Genomic DNA, 23,069 nt, shown 5'->3' on the forward strand with positions numbered 1-23,069 from the left:
GGGGAAAGAATTCAAACCGAGGGCCTCTAAACTTGAGCCAATGTGTTTTACTATCTAGAAGACTCCTTGGAGAGCTTTGATTAAAGCTTTCAAAAACTTCCTCTGATATTCAAATTAAATTATTAACTCCAATTAAGAGAGGAGGAAATCTGCCTTAGTCCTTGCTGGTTTGACCAACTCAGGCTGGTGTGTGAGTCTCTTTTCTAGAGCCTGGGTGAAGATAAAACCAGAACCATTAAATGCATTACATTAGCAGACCCTGTAAACCAGAGCTGGGGACTGGATTGTATATTTTCTGTGTGCACACAAGAGGGACAAATATGCGCTTAAAGTTTCGAGGATGGGGCAAATAGCAAAACGACAGTGCAGGTATCATTCTCCTACACTGTCTGGTCCAAGGGAAGGTGCTTTGACTTTGTAAAATGGAAATGACCTTGCCATTGTGAAAGAAACACCCAACATGAAACTAAAAACAGGTCTAAACTCCATTGTTCTCCATGAGAACAAAACCTCAGCTGTCAAAAATCATCTCCAGATTGCACAAAGTTCTCCAAAATCTTTTGGGGTAAACAATAATAAATGATCGGGGCCGCAAATGAGTTTGCCATTCAATTTTGCAGTACCAGAAAATGTACATCCACAGTGGGGTTTACCTGATCAGTAATATAGTAATGTTTAAAAAGAAGGAAGGAGTAATATTGATATTGCTACGTATAAAACATTTTAACATTGTTTAGACATCACTTCCTAAAAACTCTAAGAATGGTTATGAGTAGATGTACTCAAATTTGAAGAAATACTATTGCTTTTTTTATAGTCATATATATAGAGTCAGTTTGTTACTATGGAATCACATATGATGTCATAAATTTGACATTCTAAGCGCAAACCTAGGCAGAGCAACAGAAACAACAGGAAATGGAGCTGGGGAGAGGAAAACCTGCGTAACAACAAAAGAAATTCCAGTTAAAAGAAATGAGTCAAACATCTCTGAAACAGAAAAAGAAGGTGAGTGAGTTGAATGTCCTAGAATCTTGCCAAAGAGCTAAGGAAATGTAGATATCAACAAATGTAGATAGCATTACCTCTGGGAATGTTCGGCAACAATTAAATCATTTCAGATAATGACTGCATGTGGAGAAAAGGGAAGGAAAATAAAGGAAATGAAGAACGGAGGAGAATGAGATTAGAGCATACAGTAGCAATCAATTGAATTATTTAGCCTTTATTGGGCTGAGGCCCTATGTCAGTGGCAAGAGGTGGAAACACTGTTGCTATCTGTGAAGAATGCACAGCCTAGTAGGAAAGAGAATATATAAACAAAATACAATTCAGTGCTCAGTGAAAATATGTATAAAAGACACAGGCAACATAAAAGAATGTTTAACTCTGGGAACTTCTCCCAGGTCATGCTGAGCTGGGTTTTGAAGAACATTAAAGAGAAGAGGAGGTTACAAGGAAATAGGGTGACATGGAGGCAAATGCAAGTCATTTAGCACAAGCAAACACAGAGATAAAAGTGTACGGTGGAGGGCGAGTTGGAGGCGGACAGGATGCACCATGAGGCTCCTGGTCTGTAAAACCAAGCAAATGAAGGGTGTACCTGGAAATGAAGCATAATTAGATTTATGTTTGATAAAGGTCACTTTAAATTGATGGGGTATATCTAGAAGTTGGGAGGATTTAAAGTTATGAAACCTGACCAAAAGTCTATAATTCTGAGAATGCAGTCCTATACCCATCTGAGATCTGGAACAAGGCAATGATACTAGGGATAGAGATGAAGGATTGGGTTTAAAATATCTTTTGACGGGATTTTAGGGTGGTGGTGTGGAGAATGGCTAGGAGGATTTTAAGATCAGTTCTAGGACCACACAGCTCTGCCATTCTCTGCAGTCACAGTCTCCATCATTCAACTAACACAGATGCACAAAGAGCTTTATGCCTAGACTGCGCCTGAGCACCGTGATCTAAGCTAGAAGATGAGCTCTTAAAACAGAAATAATGCTAATCTTGATTGCATTACAGCTGCCGAATTAGTATGAAACAATACAAACACACACAATGGTATGTTCCGCAATTGAAAATGAAAATATTTGACTAGCTGTCCATGACATGAATTATCTGCCTGTGCTCTCCTACACAGACTTCCCTACAAGTTTGTTAATTAAGAAATGTCCATCCTTTCACTGTAGCTGGTATGAGTAATTAGAAAATATGTACTGAAGACGGGTCGGTCATTAGATCTGCATGGGATTAAGAACCTTGATTTTAAAAATTAAACTAACATTGGTGAGGCTTAGATGCACAGAAGATTGGAGTTCTGGTTTGTTAAGAAAACAAACAAGAGAAGTTTTAATTCTACGTGGCAAAAGGAAAAGTTCCTCATGCAGCAAACTTCAGAGGAATGGAGAGAAAAAAAATTATTCTGTGTGAGCAATTTCACATTAAATTTAAGTCTGGCTGGGCCCTAGAAAATTCTGCCATAGCATTTCCCTTGTTATCATTTTTTAAATGATAAATACCTCGTGCCTCAATATATAAGCCAACAAATTTCTAAATTAAAAAATTGTTTATATAGTTCTCTGATAGGTGTTATTTTTACCCATGCCTGTTATAACAGAGAGAAAATGTCTAAAATTTATATATACTTTTAAATTGGGAAAGAGACAAATTCTAATTTTTATTTATCCTCCCATTCCTAAACCCAAGGTTTCTAATGCCCCTAGGATTAAAAAATTAATAAATACACTTTGTTTTCATATTAAGAATGATACTGGATCGAAGAACTCAAAAGACAGCATAGACACAGAGAAAAGAAAGGATTCTGAGAAATCAGGAGTTCGTCTGAGCACGCAGGTGAGCTGACCTCTTTAGATATGACGAGTGAATTATAGAGTAGAAAGCATAACAGAAAATGTAAGGCAGCAGGGGAGTTCTGGGAGAGAAGACTGAGCTGCCGAGATTTCTACTAAGGGAAACCTAATGTTCTCATGAGAGATTAAGGACAGACTAGGAGAAGCTGGTCCCTGCCTTCCCCACCAGTACACATCCCCATGTTCATATAGAATATATGGTGTAGAAACCACAGCCATATTCTCTGCTCAGCCTATGGGAGGAGACTGGTCATTGTTCAAATCAGGGAGGGAAGGGGAGTCCGGCCATCGCATTGACCATTTTCTGCACAATCTTTCAGATGAGGCGTGCAGTCAATCCGAATCACTTGCTGAGATGTTGCCCCATGCGAGGTCACTCGTCGTGTAGACGCTGCCTTTGTGCAGCGGAGGGAACAGTACTTCTTGGCCCCTGCCGCACAATACGTGTTTATATTCACATGTGCCTCTTGTGGGAGCAGGGCCAGCAGATCACCATGATCAGGGTGAGCAGAGATCAAACAACTGATTTCGGAGGGGAGCCACAGGCAGTCTGGGTGAGGGGCAGGATATGGGGAATAAAAACTCTTCCGCTTGCCTCTCCATGGTGTCCTCCATTCTTACTCCTCCCAAAGGAAATGCCAGAGTGCTCTATTCCCTCTTCGGTAGCTGCTTTGGAGCCATGCTGCAGCCCCATTTAGGAGGCACCTGCCCTCATCTTTGTAGTAGGGTCAAAAATGGTGAATCACATCTTCTTAGTTTCAGCTAACAGGCTTACCCTTAAGGGAACAAGTGGGGAAAAGCGAGGAAAAATGGTCAACTCTACTATGTTCCATATAAGAGGAGTCACAGGTGAAAAAAATAGGAGACATCAGATTTCTTAGTTTTGGATTCTCCTCCAGGTGGATCCCCACTGTTTGTCCCTCACAGAGTTTAGGATTGGGCCAGAGCTAGAATAGTACATAAGGGTCAAGGTTGAATTAATCATATAGGCCAGGGACCTTCTCACTGGACTCTGCTATATTTAGCTTGACATGGCTGTTCTGTAGGTACATGCATGGCAGGAGTGGGTGATGGGGCATCATACTCCTGGGTCTCTTCTCTCCTCCAAAGGAATCACAAGAATCACCATTGCTGAAGACTGATTCTCGGGGGTACGTTGTGCGAAATCAGTGGTCACGAACTTCACGGAGCCCATCCACCAGAGCTCCATCAGTAGACGAAACCAGAAGCAAGAGTGCCAGTCTTAAGGTAGAGATGGAGATGAAATGAAGGGAACATGATATAATAATGATAATGGCGATGATGATGATGATGATGATGATGATGAAGATGAAGATGATGATGACGATAATTTTTTATTGATGCTTTCTATGTGCCAGGCCCTATTCTATTCATTTTACATGTTTTAGCTAATTCAGTCATCATTAAAAAAAAAAAACAAACAAACAAACCTATAAGCCCTATTTTATGGTGGAGAAAATTGAAACACAGAGTAACTTGCCTAAGATCTCACATTAATAACACTAATAGAGCTAGATTAAAACCCAGGGTTACCAGGTCTATAAACTGTACACTTAATGATTATGCTCTTTGACTTCTCCTTCCATCTTTCCTTCCTTCAATAACTGAGTACCGAAGCCTTAGAAGATGGGGTGGAAAAATCAACAAAGGAAATAAGTTGTTGAAAAGTGTTAGATTGGGTGGTGCTTTGGGCCCTTATGGAAGCCTTGTCCCATGAGAAGAAAACATTAGTTTTGAGATTGAGCTTTTGAGTACAGAGAGAGTGACACAGACCTAGATGGAGAATATGTATCCCTACAATCCATCTATTCCTGTTTGAAAAGTGGCTCAATAATCTAACCAAGAATGTCTTTTGAAACACATGAAACAATCATCAAAATTGAAATAAGATATAGGTGCTTAATAACTTACTGCACAGGTATACTTCCTTTCTAATTAGATGATTCTCTCCAAATGAGCTCCACTGGCACAAAGTTCTGAAGGCAACAGGGAGACCCTTGGTTCTCTAGACTACCAACCCTCCCAGCAATTGCTGCATTAATCACAGGGCAAATAGAGAGAGAGATGCCTCCAGATGTTTTGTAGAGTCTGCTGGTGGGAGCATCTGGTCTAGTCGCTCATAGTTAACTGGAGGTCACAGATGAAGGCAGTGGTGAGCAAGGTCCATTACTCAAGCCCTCCATCCTACCTGGAGGTCTCTGAATGAGCAGTTAAAATGAAAGCAAGGCATAGAACTTTGGAACTATGTGCCAGCTGCCTAAGGGCAAGAAGACCTGTAATATCTACTCCAAACTAAAACAAAACAACAACAACAAAAAATAGTGTGAGGTGCTGATGGGATGGGGGGGACGGCGAGGAAGGAGGGGAAAATACAAGCAGTCTGTCTCTGTGTCTGTTTAACAGAAATACCTAATAACTGGGTTCTTGAAACATGTGAGCCCCTCCAAGCCCTACTTAAAGGAGCTGGGATGACCGGGATCCAACTGAGGGCTAAAAATGTAACAAAGGGAAGGGCAAGGGTCCTTTACTCCTGCTAGGCAGAGATAGGGGGAAAGGCGAGCATCTAATTCAGACTTCCACTTTCTCGCTCCAGCTCCCCGCTAGCTCCACAACCTCCCGGACTTCATCCACCTCCCCCAGCCAGCAAGACTCCCAAAAAGAGCTGTCGGCGCAGCCCTCGCCGCCCACGCCACCCATGCCTCTCGACTCGAGCCCTCCCACTCCCCCGGAGTCCTATTCCCAGTCCCGGCGCAGCAGCAAGATGCAGGAGAATCCAGAAGCCTGGGCTCATGGCATCGCTCGGGACTCCATGCAGCTACGGGAATACCCTCCTCGCACGCCCCCCACTGAATGGAAGTCCTATGTCCAGCGCAAGACCACCTACTCCACCCAGCTGGACCGCGACTGCCTGTCAGAACTGCCCCGGCAGCAGCAGCTGGAGGAAGAGGAGGAAGAGGATGAGGCCTATTGGGCATCCGTGAGAACTCTGTATGAGAAGACCCCTAGCTGCTCTCGCCCCCGACCGGTGAGCGTGGCCCACGGACCTGGAACCCGGGACTCCCCCTCTCTGCAACCCTACAGACTGAATCTCCCCCAACCTTCCTCCTCTCCAATGTGTAGGGAAGTCCTGCCCAGCCTCCTGCTTCTCCTCCCCCTAAACCCCCACCACTGTAGGTTCAGGAGTTGGAGGGGGGTGGGGGGCGGGTGTTGGATTGTGGAATCTCAGCCCTTTGCTGTCTCCAGCATCTCAGTGCTCCAAGCGGACGCCTAGGTGTTTTCTTTCCACCTTTCCACCTTGCCCTGGCATGAGCCCCTTTGCTGATCCCTTCCTTCTGTGTGACTGTCCTCGCATTGGCACCCCTTTTATGCAGCCCAAACCCAAGCATGCCATCACCATCGCTGTGTCATCCCGGGCACTTTTCAACATGGTGGACGGCAGGAAAATCTTCGAGGAAGAGGGTCTAGAAAAGTACATGGAATATCAGCTCACCAATGAGAATGTCATCCTGACCCCAGGGCCTGCATTCCGCTTTGTCAAGGTACTCTCCAAAGCTGTGCTCCTCCTGTCAGAACCCTGGATGGAGACGGAAGGACCCAGGCAGGTCCTTGGGAACTCATCAAGGTTTCTTTATAATTACTGGTCTACCTTTGTAATTCTTGCCCTTTTCAAGTTGACCTCAGGTCAACTTATGCTTTCACAGAGGCTCCTAGACTGGTGAGAAAGGGTCTCCAGTTCTAGATTTGGGATGCTGAGATGGCCCTCAGCCGAGTTCTAATGATGACATGTGTAAGAGACACCTTTGTTCCCTTCCTAGAAGGAGTGGTAACTGGAAACGATAATGAGTTACAATCCCAGCATTAGAAACAAAATGAAATTCGCTTTAGCTGCCCCAAACATAATATTGAGATGATCTTGGTTGGTGCTTAGAGGCATGATTTTAATAGAGAAAGTAAAGTTGTCTGAACTCACACTGAAACGTATAGCACTTGTGATCCCCTATATAACTTATAAAATTTTACACCATAACATTATAACCAGACAGAAATAAATGACATCTCCACAAGTTGTGAGTAGAAGGTATTTGTGGGGCGTGGTAGATGCATCGGAGGAAACCACTAACCTATTTTAAAGACTCATGTTTGAAAAATAGACAAAGTGCTTTGGTAGCACATATCCTAAAATTCGAACAATACAGAACCCATTAACATGGCTCTTGTGCAAGGGTAACCTGCAAATTCATGAAGCATTCTATATTTTCACAATAAAAAATAATCACCAGATGATCCAGAAAAGCAGATTTTATGAATCCAAAAAAAAAAAAAAGACAAAGCATAAAACGGTTAACCTGATCCTTCCCTCTACCTACCCCACAGAGATAATTCTAAGAAATCAAATGTAACAGTCTTCAACAAACTTTCCCTATCTACTCAGCAAACATTAACTGATGTCCTGTGTAGCAGAGGCTGGAAATACAGGAATGAATGATATAACCCTGCCTTAACGGAGCCATAATCTCTCAGTGAAGAGTCTTCAGAGTTTGAATTTGACACTGATGCTATCCTTTCTCTCCAGACTCCAGACTCCAATGCCCACCTTGCCTGGCCCTCTTTACATGCATTCATGTTTGTAACCTGCAGGCACTGCAGCATGTCAATGCTAGACTCCGTGAGCTGTATCCTAATGAACAGGACTTATTTGATATTGTACTGATGACTAATAACCATGCCCAAGTGGGAGTGCGGCTTATAAACAGCGTCAATCACTATGGTAAGTAAAATAAACAACATGTGGAAGAACAGCTAGCTGCTCTGGAAGGGAGAAGCCATGTCATTTTGCTAACTGTGGCCTAACCAACGCAACGTCTTTGATACTGACACCCCCTTCTGCGTGAGGAATGTTTATTTGCCTATGTCAGAAAAAGAGAGGCCATGTTCATTTTTAACTTCAGCAGAGTTGGGCCCAAAGCTCCGGACTTAACTTGTCAAGTGTGAATTTCAAAGACTTAATCCCAGCTCCTGCGATATATTTCTCTGTTTTATGTTTTTCACTTCTGAACTTGACTTCAAGGAGCCATCAACCCAGAGGCTTTCTCTGGGTGATCACACTTCTTGTTCACCACACATCCATGTCTAAGGTTTACAGGTTTTCCCCTTTCCTTTTGACTCTTAACAATTTGATTCTCCTTGACTGCTTTCCCTGCACATCAGATCCATGCCAGCAAAAATGTCTTTGTTCCTTTACATGGAAATTTGGATTGACTCTAGTCTTCTCATAGCATTTCCATCAATGTGTTGGATACTTTAAGAGAAAAATCCTCATTTTCCTGTTATGGAATTACCTGACTTGTTATCTGAGGACCTTTAGCCTATCTTTAAGTGACATATCCAGTCTTATGGGTATGTGAAGTCAGAGTAAGGTTGAACTTTGGTATATTCAAGGTTTAAAGTGGGTTTAAAGTGGGCATACTTATAAATAATCAAGATGTATTTTACAAATTATGAGTTTTACATTATCCTAATTATAAGGCTGATGTCTGAGACATACTTTAAAAAATGTTTGCCTTTCAAAAAAGGAGCTTTCATAGTGTTATGACATGAAAAGAGAACGTATATAAAAGGTTTGGTATAGATGAGCAGCATAATCACTCAGTTATGGCAGCTATTAACTTTACAGCAATCTTATTTGATTTAGTAGGTGATTTAGGTCTCTTGACCCTTGCCAAACTGGGTCCATCATGGCTAGTAGCATAAGGAATCATGGTTATTGACCTAACAGTTCTGCTAATGAACTGACTGAGCTCCATCTCTTCACACAGCCTTACTCATGAAATAACAACCTTTCACCTGGAAGCATCATTTCTCTTCTCTGAGTATTGAATGCAATCTGTGTCTCCTTCTGCTACGTATGGCCTGTTAGATTACAATTATCTGTTTTACGTGTCTGGCTGCTCAGGGAACTATGATTTACTTGCGAATTGGGATGGTGTTTTAATCATTTCTGAAGTCCCCCATGCCACCAAATAATTTCTGACCTTTAAATTAATATTATTTAAGGGATTGTAGAGTATACTTCGGTGCCACTTATGCCCAATGTTGGCTTAAGTGAAAAACAAGAGTATTTTATTCATACAGTAGCAAACACTTCCGCCTCAACTGTCAATGGACTCTATCTACTCTGTTGGTCCATACAGATGAAACACAACGACTAGACTCAAAATTCTGCTTTGTATCACATGCAGGTACCCATTCATCATGTACCTAAAAAATACTTTGAATAGGTATGTACAATCTCATATGCATAATGTTATACTTTATTCAGCTATTCTCATATCATTAAACGGTGTTCTGCTTTTATAAATAATCCTGAGCTGAGACCTTTCCACATAAATCTTTATCAGAGCCTCAGATTATTCCCTTAGAATAAACTATGAAAAGGTCAAAATCTATAAACTAATAAAAGCTCTTGAGACATATTGTCAGGTTACATTCTAGATAGCTTATAGCAGTTTATACCCTCATCTAAAGTGAATATGGGTACCTGTTTTACAAAACTTTCACCAACATCTAGCGTTTGCTTTTTAATTGTTGTTGATTTGAAAGACATTTAGTGGTATTTTAATATTTAGTCTGCTAAATAATTACATTTAAAATTCCAAGTGAAGAAGGAGACACTTTCAGACCTTTTGTTGTTGTTTTTAGAAAACAGTTTAAATCCTGGCACTGCTTGTCATTACTATTGTACTGTTACTGAAGAAATACAGAAATGGTACTTAAAATAGAGCCACACATTAACTATCTCTTTCAACAAGTGAAGAGCCTGTGGTTGAAGGAAAAGAACTATGCTCTAGTCTAGACAAGAGTCCTTATGAACCAATGGGCTTAGACAAGTCTTTATGTCTCGGTTTCCTTTTGTGTCACAATGAGAATAATGCCTGTCATACAGTTGTTGTGAGGGTAAACTGGCATGGTCTACGTGGACATACTTAACGAATTATCATGTACCAAACCCATCCACTATTATATAAAATAGCTTTTTAAATGTAATATAGCAGTTTTTCAATATTAGTGCTATGAATTTTAAAACTTCAATAGACACTCAATTATTCCTATGATAACTTTGATTTACATTTATAGTAGGTAGATTGTCTTTAGTCTCTGACATAACAAAGTCTTTCTTGCCCAATAATAGGCTTACTAATTGACCGCTTCTGTCTGACTGGTGGAAAAAGCCCCATTGGCTATTTGAAGGCATATCTTACCAACTTATATCTTTCGGCAGATTCTGAAAAAGTACAAGAAGCCATACAAGAAGGTATTCATTTGGTTTTATCGAAGGTTTGCGCTAGTGTTGACTTTCATTGGGCTTCATATATGATTATGTGGCTTGTTAAATTTTCTGGTAAGCCGTTTCCAACGAGTGGCAGCCCCTAAGGCTGTCTTTTAGAGCTCTGACCTTCTAGAGGTGGACATCCTCAGTGATTGTCTTACAACTGCTTTTACACTTTCCCATCCCTTATAGAAATGGAGGCAGTGTGTAAACAATAGTTGGGGGATGCGTGGTTATAAAGAGCAGTTGAGTCATCAGGTAATAGCTTGAAAAAAAATACTGCAAAGGTTTTTTTCTTTTTTTAATCATTAAAATGGTAGAAGAAACTGACGCTTCTGGGAAGACTATTAATAAATCTCCATGGTCTGCCAGGGATCGCCTCTGCAACTATGTTTGATGGAGCCAAAGACATGGCTTACTGTGACACACAGCTCCGCGTGGCCTTTGATGGGGATGCCGTCCTCTTCTCGGATGAATCTGAACATATTACCAAGGAGCACGGGCTGGACAAGTTCTTTCAACATGAAGCACTATTTGAGAATAAGCCTCTTGCTCAGGTAGGTTCAGTGATTTCTAATTAATTTTGATCTACTTATTTTCCAACATATAAATGTTTTTGAATTATTTTAGGCAGGCTATTCCTCACTTTGTATCCTTCACACTTTGCTCCCTTTCTTTCATGAACTCCTCATTTTGAAACATCTGCTGCCGAGTTGGGTACTTTTTGTTTTTGGTCTGTTTTGTTTTTAGTTTTGTTTTGTTTTAGCGTTCTTTTATCTATCCTGTTTTGGAAATGTTTCTATGATCTTCTCATGATAATGAGTTCACCTCCAAATTACAAGTAATAGAGGTAATATGGCTTACCAGTAGACCATTTCTACATAATAAGTTCTCAGAATAGTAAAGTGATTTCCAATAGGTTCAGTAAACATTTATGGACCTCTTTGACCATAGACCTCAAACTCAATAAAGGCATTATTTGAGAAAATCTGCACAAGTGTGAGCTCAGATTGAATCAAACAATGAGCCTCAAGTAAGTGCAAGCTATGAACACTGAATCAAAATGAAACTGAATATTTAAGTTTTTTGAATCAACCCATGAACTGAAATGTTAAAGTCACAGTCTGAAATAAACAAAACTTACAACTCCTGAACCAAAGGAAATCTGAAACATCAAGCTATTCTCTAAACTGAATCTAAACTGATGGACCATTTAGTTTTAATCTAAGAATTTTACCAAAGAATTTAATTATTTAATTGGTCTTTTTTTCAGCTTTTCTTGAACTTAAAATAAACAAATATTGTTATTTTTATTATACTTGTAAAAGTATAAATAGACTAACAGAAAGCTGAAAAGTTTCACTGATTTGCCTTGTGATAGCAAGCGATATTTAAACTGTGTGTGTGTGTGTGTGTGTGTGTGTGTACATGTGCACACATGTGCACATAACTTCATGGTCCCTGCCTTAACAGCTTCTTTGGAAAACTTGATCTTATGTTATGAAGTTGTTCATTGTTAAGAAATTGAGAGGAAAATCCTTTGTTACATTTTAGTAAGTCTGCTGAAATTCAGAGTCCATTGTATAGTAGTCTATTACTGAAATTTGGAAATTTCCAAAAAAAGAACACTTAAAATATTCAAAATCATAATTATTTCAAGATAATCTTAAAATACCATTTTCTCATCTCAGGTAAATCAAATTTATTTTAAATTTTGCATTAATCACTTCCCTTTTCCGTGTTAAAGAACTTGTTCTTCCCATTAAACATTGAAATTGTGAAGCCCAACGCTAGTTATTGCTGGAATACCCAACAAATTTCAACTGAAGATACTTGTTTTCATTATGCAGTCGTTCTGGCAGTGGATAAAGATGCTATTTTACCTACTTACTTACTTACTTATTTTTGATGTTTATTTTTGAGAAATAGAGCACAAGCAGGGGAGGGGCAGGGAGAGAGGGAGACACATAATCGGAAACAGGCTCCAGGCTCTGTGCTGTTAGCACAGAGCCTGATGCGGAGCTGGAACCCACAAATCTTGAGATCATACCGAAGTTCGACACTTAACCAACTGAGCCACCCAAGCACCCCATAAAGATGCTATTTTTTACATAGTAAACGTAGCTTTTCTATAAATATCAGGTATTGCCAATGTGTTCCACTGATGAGAAAGAAGTACAACTGAGGTACAATTCCTACCCAAGCCTTTCAAGTATGTTGGTCATGGGACTTGCAGCTTGGTCATGACAATGTCCCACTTGTCTCAAATAGAGGAGAGCTGAGAGTCCCCAGAAAATGAAACACCTAGAGAAGATTAACTTGGCCACTCTCTGGTGGCTTATAAGCTTCCAGTGTGGCACTATAACAATGAACAGACATTTCCTGATTTGATCCCTACTTAGTCTCACCATTCTCAAACAGTGGTCTCCAACTCTGTGTGTATGTATACGTCTGTGTCTCTGTGTGTTTTAATCATAACATTTGATGTATAATTTATATACAGTAAAATTCATAATTTTTATTGGATGCTTCTGAGTTTTGACAAATGTATACCGTTGTGAAACCATGACCAAATTCAAAATACTCAATATACTCACAAAATTCCCTCATACCTCTGTGTAGTCATCCTACCCTGCTATCTCCAGGATCTGCAACTACTAATATAATTTCTGTCCCTATAGTTTTGCCATTTCCAGATGTCACATAAATGGAACCACATAGTATACAATCTTTTGAATCTGACTTCTTTCATTTAGCATAATGCATTTGAAATACATCCATGCCATTCCATGTATCAGTAGCGTCTGTTCCTTTTTATTGCTGAGTCATATTCTCTTCTATGGATGTACCACATTTTCTTTATCCATTTACCTGTTGGAGGAGATTTAGACTGTTTCCATTTTTTGGCATTTATAAATAAAGCCACTTTAAGCATTTGCATACAGCATTCTGTGCAAACATAAGATTGCATTTCTCTTGGGTAAACACCTATGAGTAGGATTTCTAGGTCACATGTTAAGTATATGTTTAATTTTATAAGATACTGTGAAACTATTTTCCTAAGTGACCATACACTTTGCATTACCAATAGCACTATATACGAGATTTTGTTGCAGTACATACTTACCAGTATTTTGTACTGGTAATTGTTTTTTTTGTTTGCTTCTTTTAAGTTGTTCCGGATCTCACTGTAGTTTTAATTTGCATTTCTCTAACAATAAATCATATTGAACATATGCCATCATATATGCTCTTTAGCAAAAATATCTGCTCAAATCTCTTGCTCATTTGTATTGGGTTTATTATTTAAGTTTGAGAGTTCTTAACATATTCGAGATACAAATCCTCTATTAGATATGTTTTGCAAATATTTTCGCTCAGTCTCAAGACAAACATGTCTTTCTATTCTCTTTATACCATTCATTGTCTTTCAATGATCAAAATTTTACAATTTTGATGAAGTTTAAATTCTCAGTTAGTTCTTTTATGAATCATGCTTTTAATGTCATATGTAAAAACTGTTTGCCAAAGTCACATAAATTCCCTATGTTTTTGCACATAATTTTATAATTTTAGGGTTTTTTCTTTTAGGATTATGACCTACTTCTAATCAACTTTTGTATTTGTGCAAAGTATTGGTTAAGTTCACTTTTACTGCCTATGGATATCCTAATTGTTCCAGCACTATTTGTGAAAAAGACTGGCTTTTTGTTCCTTTAATGTAGGTGTCCATGCTTTTACCAATATCACACTGTCTTGATAAGTGCAGTTTTATAGTAAGTCTTGAGATCAGGTAGTGTGAATTCTTCAAATTTGTTATTTTTTAAAATTCTTTTGGATATTCTGAATTTTTTTTTGCATTCTTATATAGATTTAACAACTAGGTTGTCCACTCCTGAAAAAAAAAATTCTGCTGGAATTTTTATTATGATTATGTTGAATTTATAGCTTAAACTTGGGGGAGGCAGGGGGATGTTCTAATATCAAGTCTTTCAGTCCATGGGTATAGTACATCTCTCCATTCATTTAGGTCATCTTTGATTTCTTTCAGTGTTTCAAATGTTTTTGTATATAGATATTGTACATACTTTGTTAGATTTATACCTAAGTATTTCATAATTTTGGTGCTATTGGGATTGGTACTTTAAAATTTTGATTTCCAATCTGTTATCACAGATTTTGCATATTGACTTCGTATGTTGCAACTTTGTTAAATTCACTAGTTAGTATAGTAAAATTTTCATAGATGACTTGAGATTTTCTACATAGACAATATTGACTGAATAAAAACACTTTTATTTCTATGTTTCCATTTTGTATGTCTTTTAATTATCTTTCTTGCCTTATTACCCTTGCTTGTGAATTCAGTGGAATGTTCAATAAGAGTGATAACAGGGGACATCCTTGCCTTATCCCTGATCTTAGGAACAGATCATTCAGTCTTTGACTCCTAAGTATATTATCTATTGTTTTCTTCAAGATGCCCTTTGCCAAGTAAGGGAATTACTTTCTAGTCCTATTTTTTGAGAGTTTTTATGAGAAATGCATGTTGAATTTTGTCAAATTTCTTTCCTGCATGTATTGAAAAAAGCATGTGGCTTTTCTAGTGTGTTGATAGCTAAATTACAATGATGTATTTAAAAATGTTGAGGCAGCTTTGCACTGCTGGTATAAATTCAACTTGGTCGGGGCGCCTGGGTGGCGCAGTTGGTTAAGCGTCCGACTTCAGCCAGGTCACGATCTCGCGGTCCGTGAGTTCGAGCCCCGCGTCGGGCTCTGGGCTGATGGCTCAGAGCCTGGAGCCTGCTTCCCATTCTGTGTCTCCCTCTCTCTCTGCCCCTTCCCCGTTCATGCTCTGTCTCTCTCTGTCCCAAAAAAATAAAAAAAAAAAAGTTGAAAAAAAAATTCAACTTGGTCATGTTGTAGTACCCTTTTTATATCTTGCTAAATTCAATTTGTAAAAATATAATTTAGGATTTTTTTTTGCCTTTATGCTCCTGAAGGATATATAACCCTCTAGTGTTCCTTTCTGGTAATATCTTACAGAATAATGCTAACTTCACAGAATCCTGTGGGAAATATTTTCTTCCTGTCAAATTTTTGGAAGACTTTGTGTATAGTTCATATTATTTCTTCTTCAACTATTAGGTAGACTTTCACAGAGAAATCATCTGGGCTTGGACTTTTCTGTGTAGGAAGGCTTTAACTAAAAATTCAATTATTTTTAATAAACTATTACTCAGATTTTCTCTTTTTGTCCTACTTTCCAGAAGTTTATGAGTTTGTATCTTTAAAGTAATTTGCCTGTTTCATTGAAGTCACTGAATTCATCAGCATAAAGTTTTCATATGTTCTTATTTTGCTTTTACTATCTTTAGGATTGTAGTGATATATACCTTTTCATTCCTGATATTAGTAATATTTGTCTTCTCTGTGGTTCTCCCCTGTTCTTAGTCTAGCTAGACAACAATTTTATTTATCTTCTCAATAGCCAGCTCTAAGTTTCTAAAGATTGAAGTTGAGGACACTGATTTAAGGCTTCTAAAATAAGCATTTAATACATTAAAATTTCTTCTAAATGATGCTGTGATGGCATCCCACAAATGTCGATAGGTTGTAATTTTCATTCAATTCTAAGTATTTTTTAATTTTCCTCTGACTTCCTCTTTGACTTATGGGTCATTTAGAAGTTGGTTATCTGTCAAGTATTTAGAATTTTACTAGATATCTCATTCTTATCGATTCCACATAGAATTTTGTTGTAATCAAAGAATACATTTTATATGACTTCAATTCTTTAGATTTATTGAGGAGTGTTTTATGCCCAGAATATGGTCTATCTTGGTTAATGTTTCATGTGTACTTGAGAAGAATGTTGATTCTGTATTGTTAAGTTGAGTAGTCAAAAATGTCAATTAGATTAAATTGACAGTGTATTAGGTAATATTGTCCAAGTTTTCCATATTGTCAGTAGGTTTCTACCTACTTCTTGTATCCATTATTGAGGAGGCAGGGATGAAGCCTTCAAGTATGTTTGGGGATTAATCTATTTCTCCTTTCAATTATATGTGTTTGCTTCATGTATTTTTAATCTCTTCTGCTTACTGCCTAAATATTTAGGATTGTTATGTCTTCTTGGTGAAATAATCCCTTTTCATTATGTAATGTCTCTCTGTCTCATAGTCATATAACCACTCCAGCTTTTTTATTTGTTTTGGTTTGGGTTTTTTCACTGGTGTTTGCATGGCATATCTTTTCTATAATTTTTACTTTTAACTGATTTATGTTTTTACATTTTTTTTTTAATGTTTACTTGTTTTTGAGAGACAGAGTGTGAATGGGGCAGGGGCAGAGAGAGGGAGACATAGAATCCGAAGCACGCTCCAGGCTCTGAGGTGTCAACACAGAGCCCAATGCAAGGCTCAAACTCACAAACCACAAGATCATGACCTGAGCTGAAGTCAGACACTCAGCTGACTGAGCCACCCAGGCATCCCTATGTTTTTACATTTAAATTGTCTCTAGAAAGGATGATACGGACACCCATTCTGAATATGGTGACATAAACTGGTCCCTATTTATTCCCTTTGGAAACTACTCAAAAGCAGTAGGAGAACTGTATTCCTCTATGTTTCAAAGCCAAACTAGTTATTAGTAGGGTGGATCCTGCCAACAGTCACCATACCCCCTTTGCTGCTGTTGCCATTTTAGAAATAGTTAATAGTTTTAGAACACCTTTAGAAAATGAATTTTACATGTTTTTTTTTCCTGATATTTGCAGCCTTAGAGAAACAGTGATCTAAATAATGTTTAGATCTAAATAGACAAAAGATCATCTGTTAAGTCATGTTTATAAATAAACAGTTTGTTTCCAGGACAGCAGGGAAGAGATCTTTTGAATTGAAAACAAGTCAGTCTTACAATACTATCCTTGTCCTTCCCCCATAAACTCTCTAATTGTTCCCAGAAAAACCAGTCTGCTTCAGTGATGAGTAATAAAAACAGAAGCAGCACAGAACATACACAAAGATACTGAGACAAAGGCAAAAAAGGGCAAAATCTAGTAACAGATGTAGATCTCTCACTAGAAATAGTGGCCAAAGCATAGGTAAAAATTGTGACTAAACATTTACTATGACTTTTAAAAACATAATAAAGCAGGGTCAGGGTCATAAAGTGGAAATGCAAGAATCAAGGGAGAGATAATAAAATGTTAAATGGTAGAACTCTGGAAATGAGTAAAATTGAAAAATAGGATTTTACAGAGAAAAAAATGACAGAAATGTATCATAGGTAAAGAAAATCCAACATATGCATAAGTGGAATCCCTGAAGAAAACACTGAAATTATGTTTTGAAGGGAGGAGGAGAGGATTGTATGTGGTAAATACAAAGATGCAAAATTATATCAAAATATAAATCAATAAAATATCTGAAACTGTCAGATTTATTAAAAGATTAGGGGCACCTGGGTGGCTCAGTCAGTTAAGTGTCCAACTTTGATTCAGGTCATGATCTCACAGTCATGAGTTCGAGCCCCGCATCAGGCTCTGTGCTGACAGCTCAGAGCCTGGAGCCTGCTTGGATTCTGTGTCTCCCTCTGTCTCTCTCTGCCCTTCCCCAGCTCATTCTCTCCCTCCCTTCCTCTCCCTCTCTTCCTCTCTCTCTCTCTCTCTCTTTCTCTCTGTCTCTCAAAAAAAAAAGTAAATAAAAACATTTAAAAAGTAAACTATTAAAAGAATAAAGATTAAAAGTGACATTATGTAATTGGGAACTAGAACAAAATTATCATCACCAAGACATTCCCTAGTAAAATATTTTGACATCAAAGATGAAAAAGTAATTCTTTGGGCAGTCTGCACATATGAGTGGGGGAAAAAAATCAAGCTGTCTTCAGTTTTCTCCACAGCAGCACTCAATAGCAAAAGACAGTGGTGCACTACTTATAAAATCACTTGGAGAGAAAATATATATCACAGATTCTTTTTTTTTTTTTAATTTTTTTTTTCAACGTTTATTTATTTTGGGGACAGAGAGACAGAGCGTGAACGGGCGAGGGGCAGAGAGAGAGGGAGACACAGAATCGGAAACAGGCTCCAGGTTCTGAGCCATCAGCCCAGAGCCCGACGCGGGGCTCGAACTCACGGACCGCGAGATCGTGACCTGGCTGAAGTCGGACGCTTAACCGACTGCGCCACCCAGGCGCCCCGATATATCACAGATTCTATATCTAGCCAAAAGTTTATTCAAGTAAAGAAAATAGATCAACAGTTGAAAACATACTATATTCTCAGAGATTGTTATTTCCATAAAATTTTCTTGGGAAAATTAGTCTAGAAGACACATATTGGCCCACATGTAGATGAATAAAAACACGGAGGCACAAATGGATGCAGAATATATTTAACCATAGAGCCAAAACTAAAACAATTGTAGGGATTAGGGTGACAGAAAAGAAAGTACACATTATATGTCCTAACGATGTAGAAATTATATCACTAATGAAAACAAGAAAAATGCGGAGGAAAAAAATCCAAGGAAGAATAAGTATGTTGATATCTTCAGTTACAATAATGATCAAAGGATAAGATGTAAAACTGATAAATAGAAATATAGGAATCTTTAATAATGAAAATGAGGAAGAGGGAACAAGTAAAATTGGATGCTTGCAAAGAAACAGAAGATGAAAGAGAGGTAAAAAAGGACTGTAATTTCATTATTTCTCATTATAAAAAAACACTAGGTCTGATATTTAAAAACTAAAGGACTAAAAATACTATACAAAGTTAAAGTTACAAAGGTAACCAATATAAGGAAATACTACAAACCTTCCTAAATGTTAGAAGAAGCACACATACACACATTCACAAAGAAAAAAGATACTCCATGAACAAGGAAAATACAATAAAAATCCTAAGACAGAACCATTATCGCATATATTAGTAATGCCAATAAATATAAATGGCCTAAAACTCAACTTTGTTTTAAAAAATTAAGAATTCGGGGCGCCTGGGTGGCGCAGTCGGTTAAGCGTCCGACTTCAGCCAGGTCACGATCTCGCTGTCCGTGAGTTCGAGCCCCGCGTCGGGCTCTGGGCTGATGGCTCAGAACCTGGAGCCTGTTTCCGATTCTGTGTCTCCCTCTCTCTCTGCCCCTCCCCCGTTCATGCTCTGTCTCTCTCTGTCCCAAAAATAAATAAATGTTAAAAAAAAATTAAAAAAAAAAATTAAGAATTCCATATTGGATCATATAGCAGAATCCAATTCTTGCTCTATTCCAGAGAAACAGCTAGAACTAAGTGTTCAGAAAGATGAAGATAAAAGTAAGTGTGAAGATATACAAAGGTAATTGTAAATATAAGACAAGGTTAGATTCAAGCCAAGAAGTCACTTAACTAGCATATATTATAATATAGCATAAATTATAATAATAAAACGTGCAATTCACAAAAAGCAAACCAAAATAGTGCTTCAGTGATTAACCAGACTTTATTTAGAGTTTCCCATTTTGCCATGGATAATTTATGTCTGCTGCCCCGGTTTAACTTTGTATAGAAACTTCTTTCACTCTTAAAACATCTATGTTTAGATGATAAATTATATGGTTATCCTATATTTATTCCAGCAATGCAAGGATAGTTCCACAAAAGGAAACATATTCACATAAACACAAGGAGTTTCAGGACTTTGCCATCGGCCTTAGAATACTGACAGTCTAATGCAGTATTATATCCTTTTATAAGCTCTTATAAGCCTCTGCTTTTTCAGCATTCACTTCCTTTAGCTCACTGGATCACAGCTATGACATATGTTCCTTTTACAGGGTCCCTTAAAAGGCTTTCTGGAAGATTTAGGCAGACTGCAAAAGAAGTTTTATGCCAAGGACGAACGGTTACTTTGCCCTATCAGGACCTACCTGGTTACAGCCAGGAGTGCAGCCAGTTCAGGCGCCCGAGTGCTGAAAACCCTTCGCCGCTGGGGTCTAGAGATAGACGAAGCTCTTTTCCTTGCTGGAGCCCCCAAAGGTCCCATCTTGGTAAAGATAAGGCCCCACATTTTCTTTGATGACCACATGTTCCACATTGAAGGGGCACAGAAATTCGGCACCATCACAGCTCATGTACCTTATGGCATTAATCAAAAAATGAATAATTAGAGATGGGGAGGAGAAATAAAGCAGTGAGTCTGGTATTACAGAAGCCACTTTTGTGGATCTCTAGGGTAATTAGATAGGTATTTCAGATGATTGGACCTCAGAACTTAGTTCATTTGGAAAGGTTTCCTCTTGATATTTTGAAAATATTTTGAACCTTCAAGTTACCTTCAAGCTACTTCTCTTTGAGCTATCAATGCTGTTGAATACCACTGCACTTACCTTTATGTGTAAGTCATATTGATGACTCTTTAGGATAAGTTTAGAACCTGAATGCTTGAATACTTAACAGGCTATCTCAGGTGTCTAGTTATTTTTACAAAGCATTGCTCATTTTTGGATGTTGGTTGATTGAATTGTTACCCACCATCATTGTAGAATATTGGTCTTCAAAGAAGGAAAGAGTAGGGTTAGATACACTCTTGAAAATTGGAGCTTTTTATTCTGTTGCCTCTGTGACCAGGCTTTTAATCAATGCAAAATGAAAAGGTCACTCCACCTGCAATTTTGACTCCTGCGCCAAGTTTGACACTGCTCATTGAGAAATAAATCAGCAGGTTATTCATAGAGGGCACTTTCCATCTAAGATGAGCTCCAAACAGAAGGTCTGGAGAACCTGAAGAACCTGAGGAAGGTTCTTTGAAGCTTACCCGAGGGTGCATTACCTCTGGACTACAAGGCTTCATATTTGAAGTCTCTGGCTCTGGGCCTGGCAGGTAGGTCCAATGTTTACATAAAAAAAAAAAAACAACTTTGGCTACCACTTCAAAATGTGACATGAAGTGTAATATCCTAGCCTTTCATTGTTATTATTATTTTGTTATTTTTCTTTTGATTTCAAGAAACATCTATTGGTTATTAACCATAATCTACTGCATAATAGGCACAGTGAGCTGGTTATTTTCACGTTACCTCATTTCTCATCAAACCAAATGTTTGTAACAGAACATTATTATTACCCTCATTTTTACCAATGGAGGACTTAAGACTCGCAAAGAAAAAGTAGCTTGTCCAATAACGTGCAGCTAATAAATGGTAGGACTGAGATTCCTTCAAAAGCTACATTCTGTTTTCTCTGTGAATATACAGCCTTCCACTTCAAGTTGTTATTAATTCCATGGCCATAGGACCCATTCTGAACAGATAGTCATTCCATTACGTTCTATGCTTCAGTTACATAACAGGTCTGAGGATTTGCCGCCTCCTCTCCTCTTCATGCCCTCTCCTGCTTCTTCTACCCCCACTTCTATCTCTACTGCACCCATGTATACATATTCTGCCCCGGCTCTAGGTAAAGAAGACTGCTGCTGACATATAGCTTTTGCTCTCTTTCTTAATTTGATATAAGCTAGTCCAAAATATACCAGTCATGACACTTACTGAGTACCTACTGTTTTCTATGCATTCTCCAGTGTGAAGACCACAAGAGAAACTCAGACATAATCCTGTCCTTTGGGAAATGTAAAACCTTGAACAATCCCTTAGAGTAAGTCAAGCATGCAAACTGATATAGTCAACCCCAAAAAGCTGTTTGTCCTCAGTGCCAAGAGAGGGTCGCACATGGAAGTTGAGGAAGAGATCTGTGTGGGCTGGATGTGGTCAGACTATAGAGAGAACCGAGGTGAGCTTTTAAGGATGAAAAAGACATGGATAGGTAGAAAAAGAAAGAGGAAAAAGATGTGCTCTGGGATCAGTGAGCTTGAGAGGCAACTTCAAATTACCAAAAGGAAGAAATAAAGGCCCACCCCTGGTGACTTCTTCTCTGGTGCCTTGTGGAATCCTCAGGGACAGTGCTCCTTCCCACCTGCAAGCTCTACCTTCAGCACTCACACGAAACCTTCTTCCGGCATCCTAACCCTCTTCTATGTGCGTGTTCAATGCATGTTATATCCTTCCCAAATGTACAGGAGTGGAGGAGAGTTTATCAAAGTAATCTAGGGAGTTAATTTCAAACTGTACAAGTTGTGTGACTCCTCTCTTACCCTAAAGATTATAGAATGGGGGCTTTGGCAGGGGAGGTCTCTGTACAAGACAATAAGCACATTGAGGGAAGAAATGGTGTCCTATTTCTCTGTGACTCTCCCAGGGCAGGGGCCTGGCACATACTGGATGGGTGAGTAGATGAACGAATGACGACTTGAGAAAAGTCGGGTCTAAAGCTATGAAGTTTGCAGCTTGAAGATGGGTCCCTGTGGCAATAAGACCTCGCATCTTTGTATCATTTTTACAGTGTACAAAGCACTTTCCCTTCCATTATCACGTTGAATAGCCTCCTGGAGGGAGGCGTGGAGGCACTAGTGAATGGGCTTTTCCCACTGTATCTCTGCCAGTATGAAATAAGACCATTGGAGGATGCCTTTTGCTATAGAGACCAATGACAATGGTTTTCAGTTCTCAAACTGTGGTCCACAAATCAGCAGCATCAGAATCACCTGGGAACTTGTTAGAATTGCAAAGTCTCAGGTCCCATCTGGAACTTATTGAATTCTAAACTCGTACTGGCACCCTACAATTTCTGGGGGGGGGGGGGGGGGGAATTGTTTTTTATGAGTCCTCCAGGAGATTCTGATACAACGCTAAACCAACCAGAACCACTGATCCATTCCATTTCCGAGTGGTTCCTGTTGCTGAGTTCTTCACCTCATCATAATAAAAAAGAGCCCTTCCTCAGACTCCAGGTGGGCAGGGACAATT

The 23,069-nt window shown here is 38.8% G+C and overlaps 1 protein-coding gene and 1 non-coding gene across 4 annotated transcripts; both read left to right on the top strand.

The window, feature by feature from the left end:
- The first annotated feature begins 890 nt into the window (after positions 1 to 890).
- On the top strand, positions 891 to 20,416 carry NT5C1B (5'-nucleotidase, cytosolic IB). Of its 3 annotated transcripts, XM_047854117.1 has the most exons (11): positions 891 to 1,008; positions 2,770 to 2,859; positions 3,197 to 3,379; positions 3,987 to 4,124; positions 5,491 to 5,922; positions 6,269 to 6,436; positions 7,536 to 7,665; positions 10,087 to 10,209; positions 10,597 to 10,781; positions 19,504 to 19,545; positions 20,046 to 20,134. In XM_047854117.1, the coding sequence occupies exons 1-10, from the start codon at positions 976 to 978 to the stop codon at positions 19,513 to 19,515; spliced, it is 1,494 nt and encodes a 497-aa protein (XP_047710073.1). In that variant the 5' UTR covers positions 891 to 975; the 3' UTR covers positions 19,516 to 19,545; positions 20,046 to 20,134. The 3 variants fall into 3 exon arrangements, with proteins under 3 accessions (XP_047710073.1, XP_047710071.1, XP_047710072.1); XM_047854115.1 differs by lacking the exon at positions 19,504 to 19,545 and having other exon boundaries at positions 20,046 to 20,416; XM_047854116.1 differs by lacking the exons at positions 3,197 to 3,379; positions 19,504 to 19,545 and having other exon boundaries at positions 20,046 to 20,416.
- Positions 7,054 to 7,156, top strand: LOC125163126 (U6 spliceosomal RNA). Its single transcript, XR_007151294.1, has one exon. It is a non-coding gene; the product is annotated as a U6 spliceosomal RNA (small nuclear RNA).
- Positions 20,417 to 23,069: the final 2,653 nt, after the last annotated feature.

This window comes from Prionailurus viverrinus, chromosome A3, assembly GCF_022837055.1.
Source record: "Prionailurus viverrinus isolate Anna chromosome A3, UM_Priviv_1.0, whole genome shotgun sequence".
In the NCBI taxonomy this organism is placed as follows: domain Eukaryota; kingdom Metazoa; phylum Chordata; class Mammalia; order Carnivora; family Felidae; genus Prionailurus; species Prionailurus viverrinus.

What these genes read in the sequence shown, in the direction of transcription:
- NT5C1B (XM_047854115.1), top strand. Translation starts at nt 976, where the DNA reads ATGAGTCAAACATCTCTGAAACAGAAAAAGAAG. An exon ending in AGCAGATCACCATGATCAGG is followed by an intron (nt 3,380 to 3,986) that starts GTGAGCAGAGAT and finishes TCTCCTCCAAAG; the next exon opens with GAATCACAAGAATCACCATT. An exon ending in AGAATAAGCCTCTTGCTCAG is followed by an intron (nt 10,782 to 20,045) that starts GTAGGTTCAGTG and finishes TTCCTTTTACAG; the next exon opens with GGTCCCTTAAAAGGCTTTCT.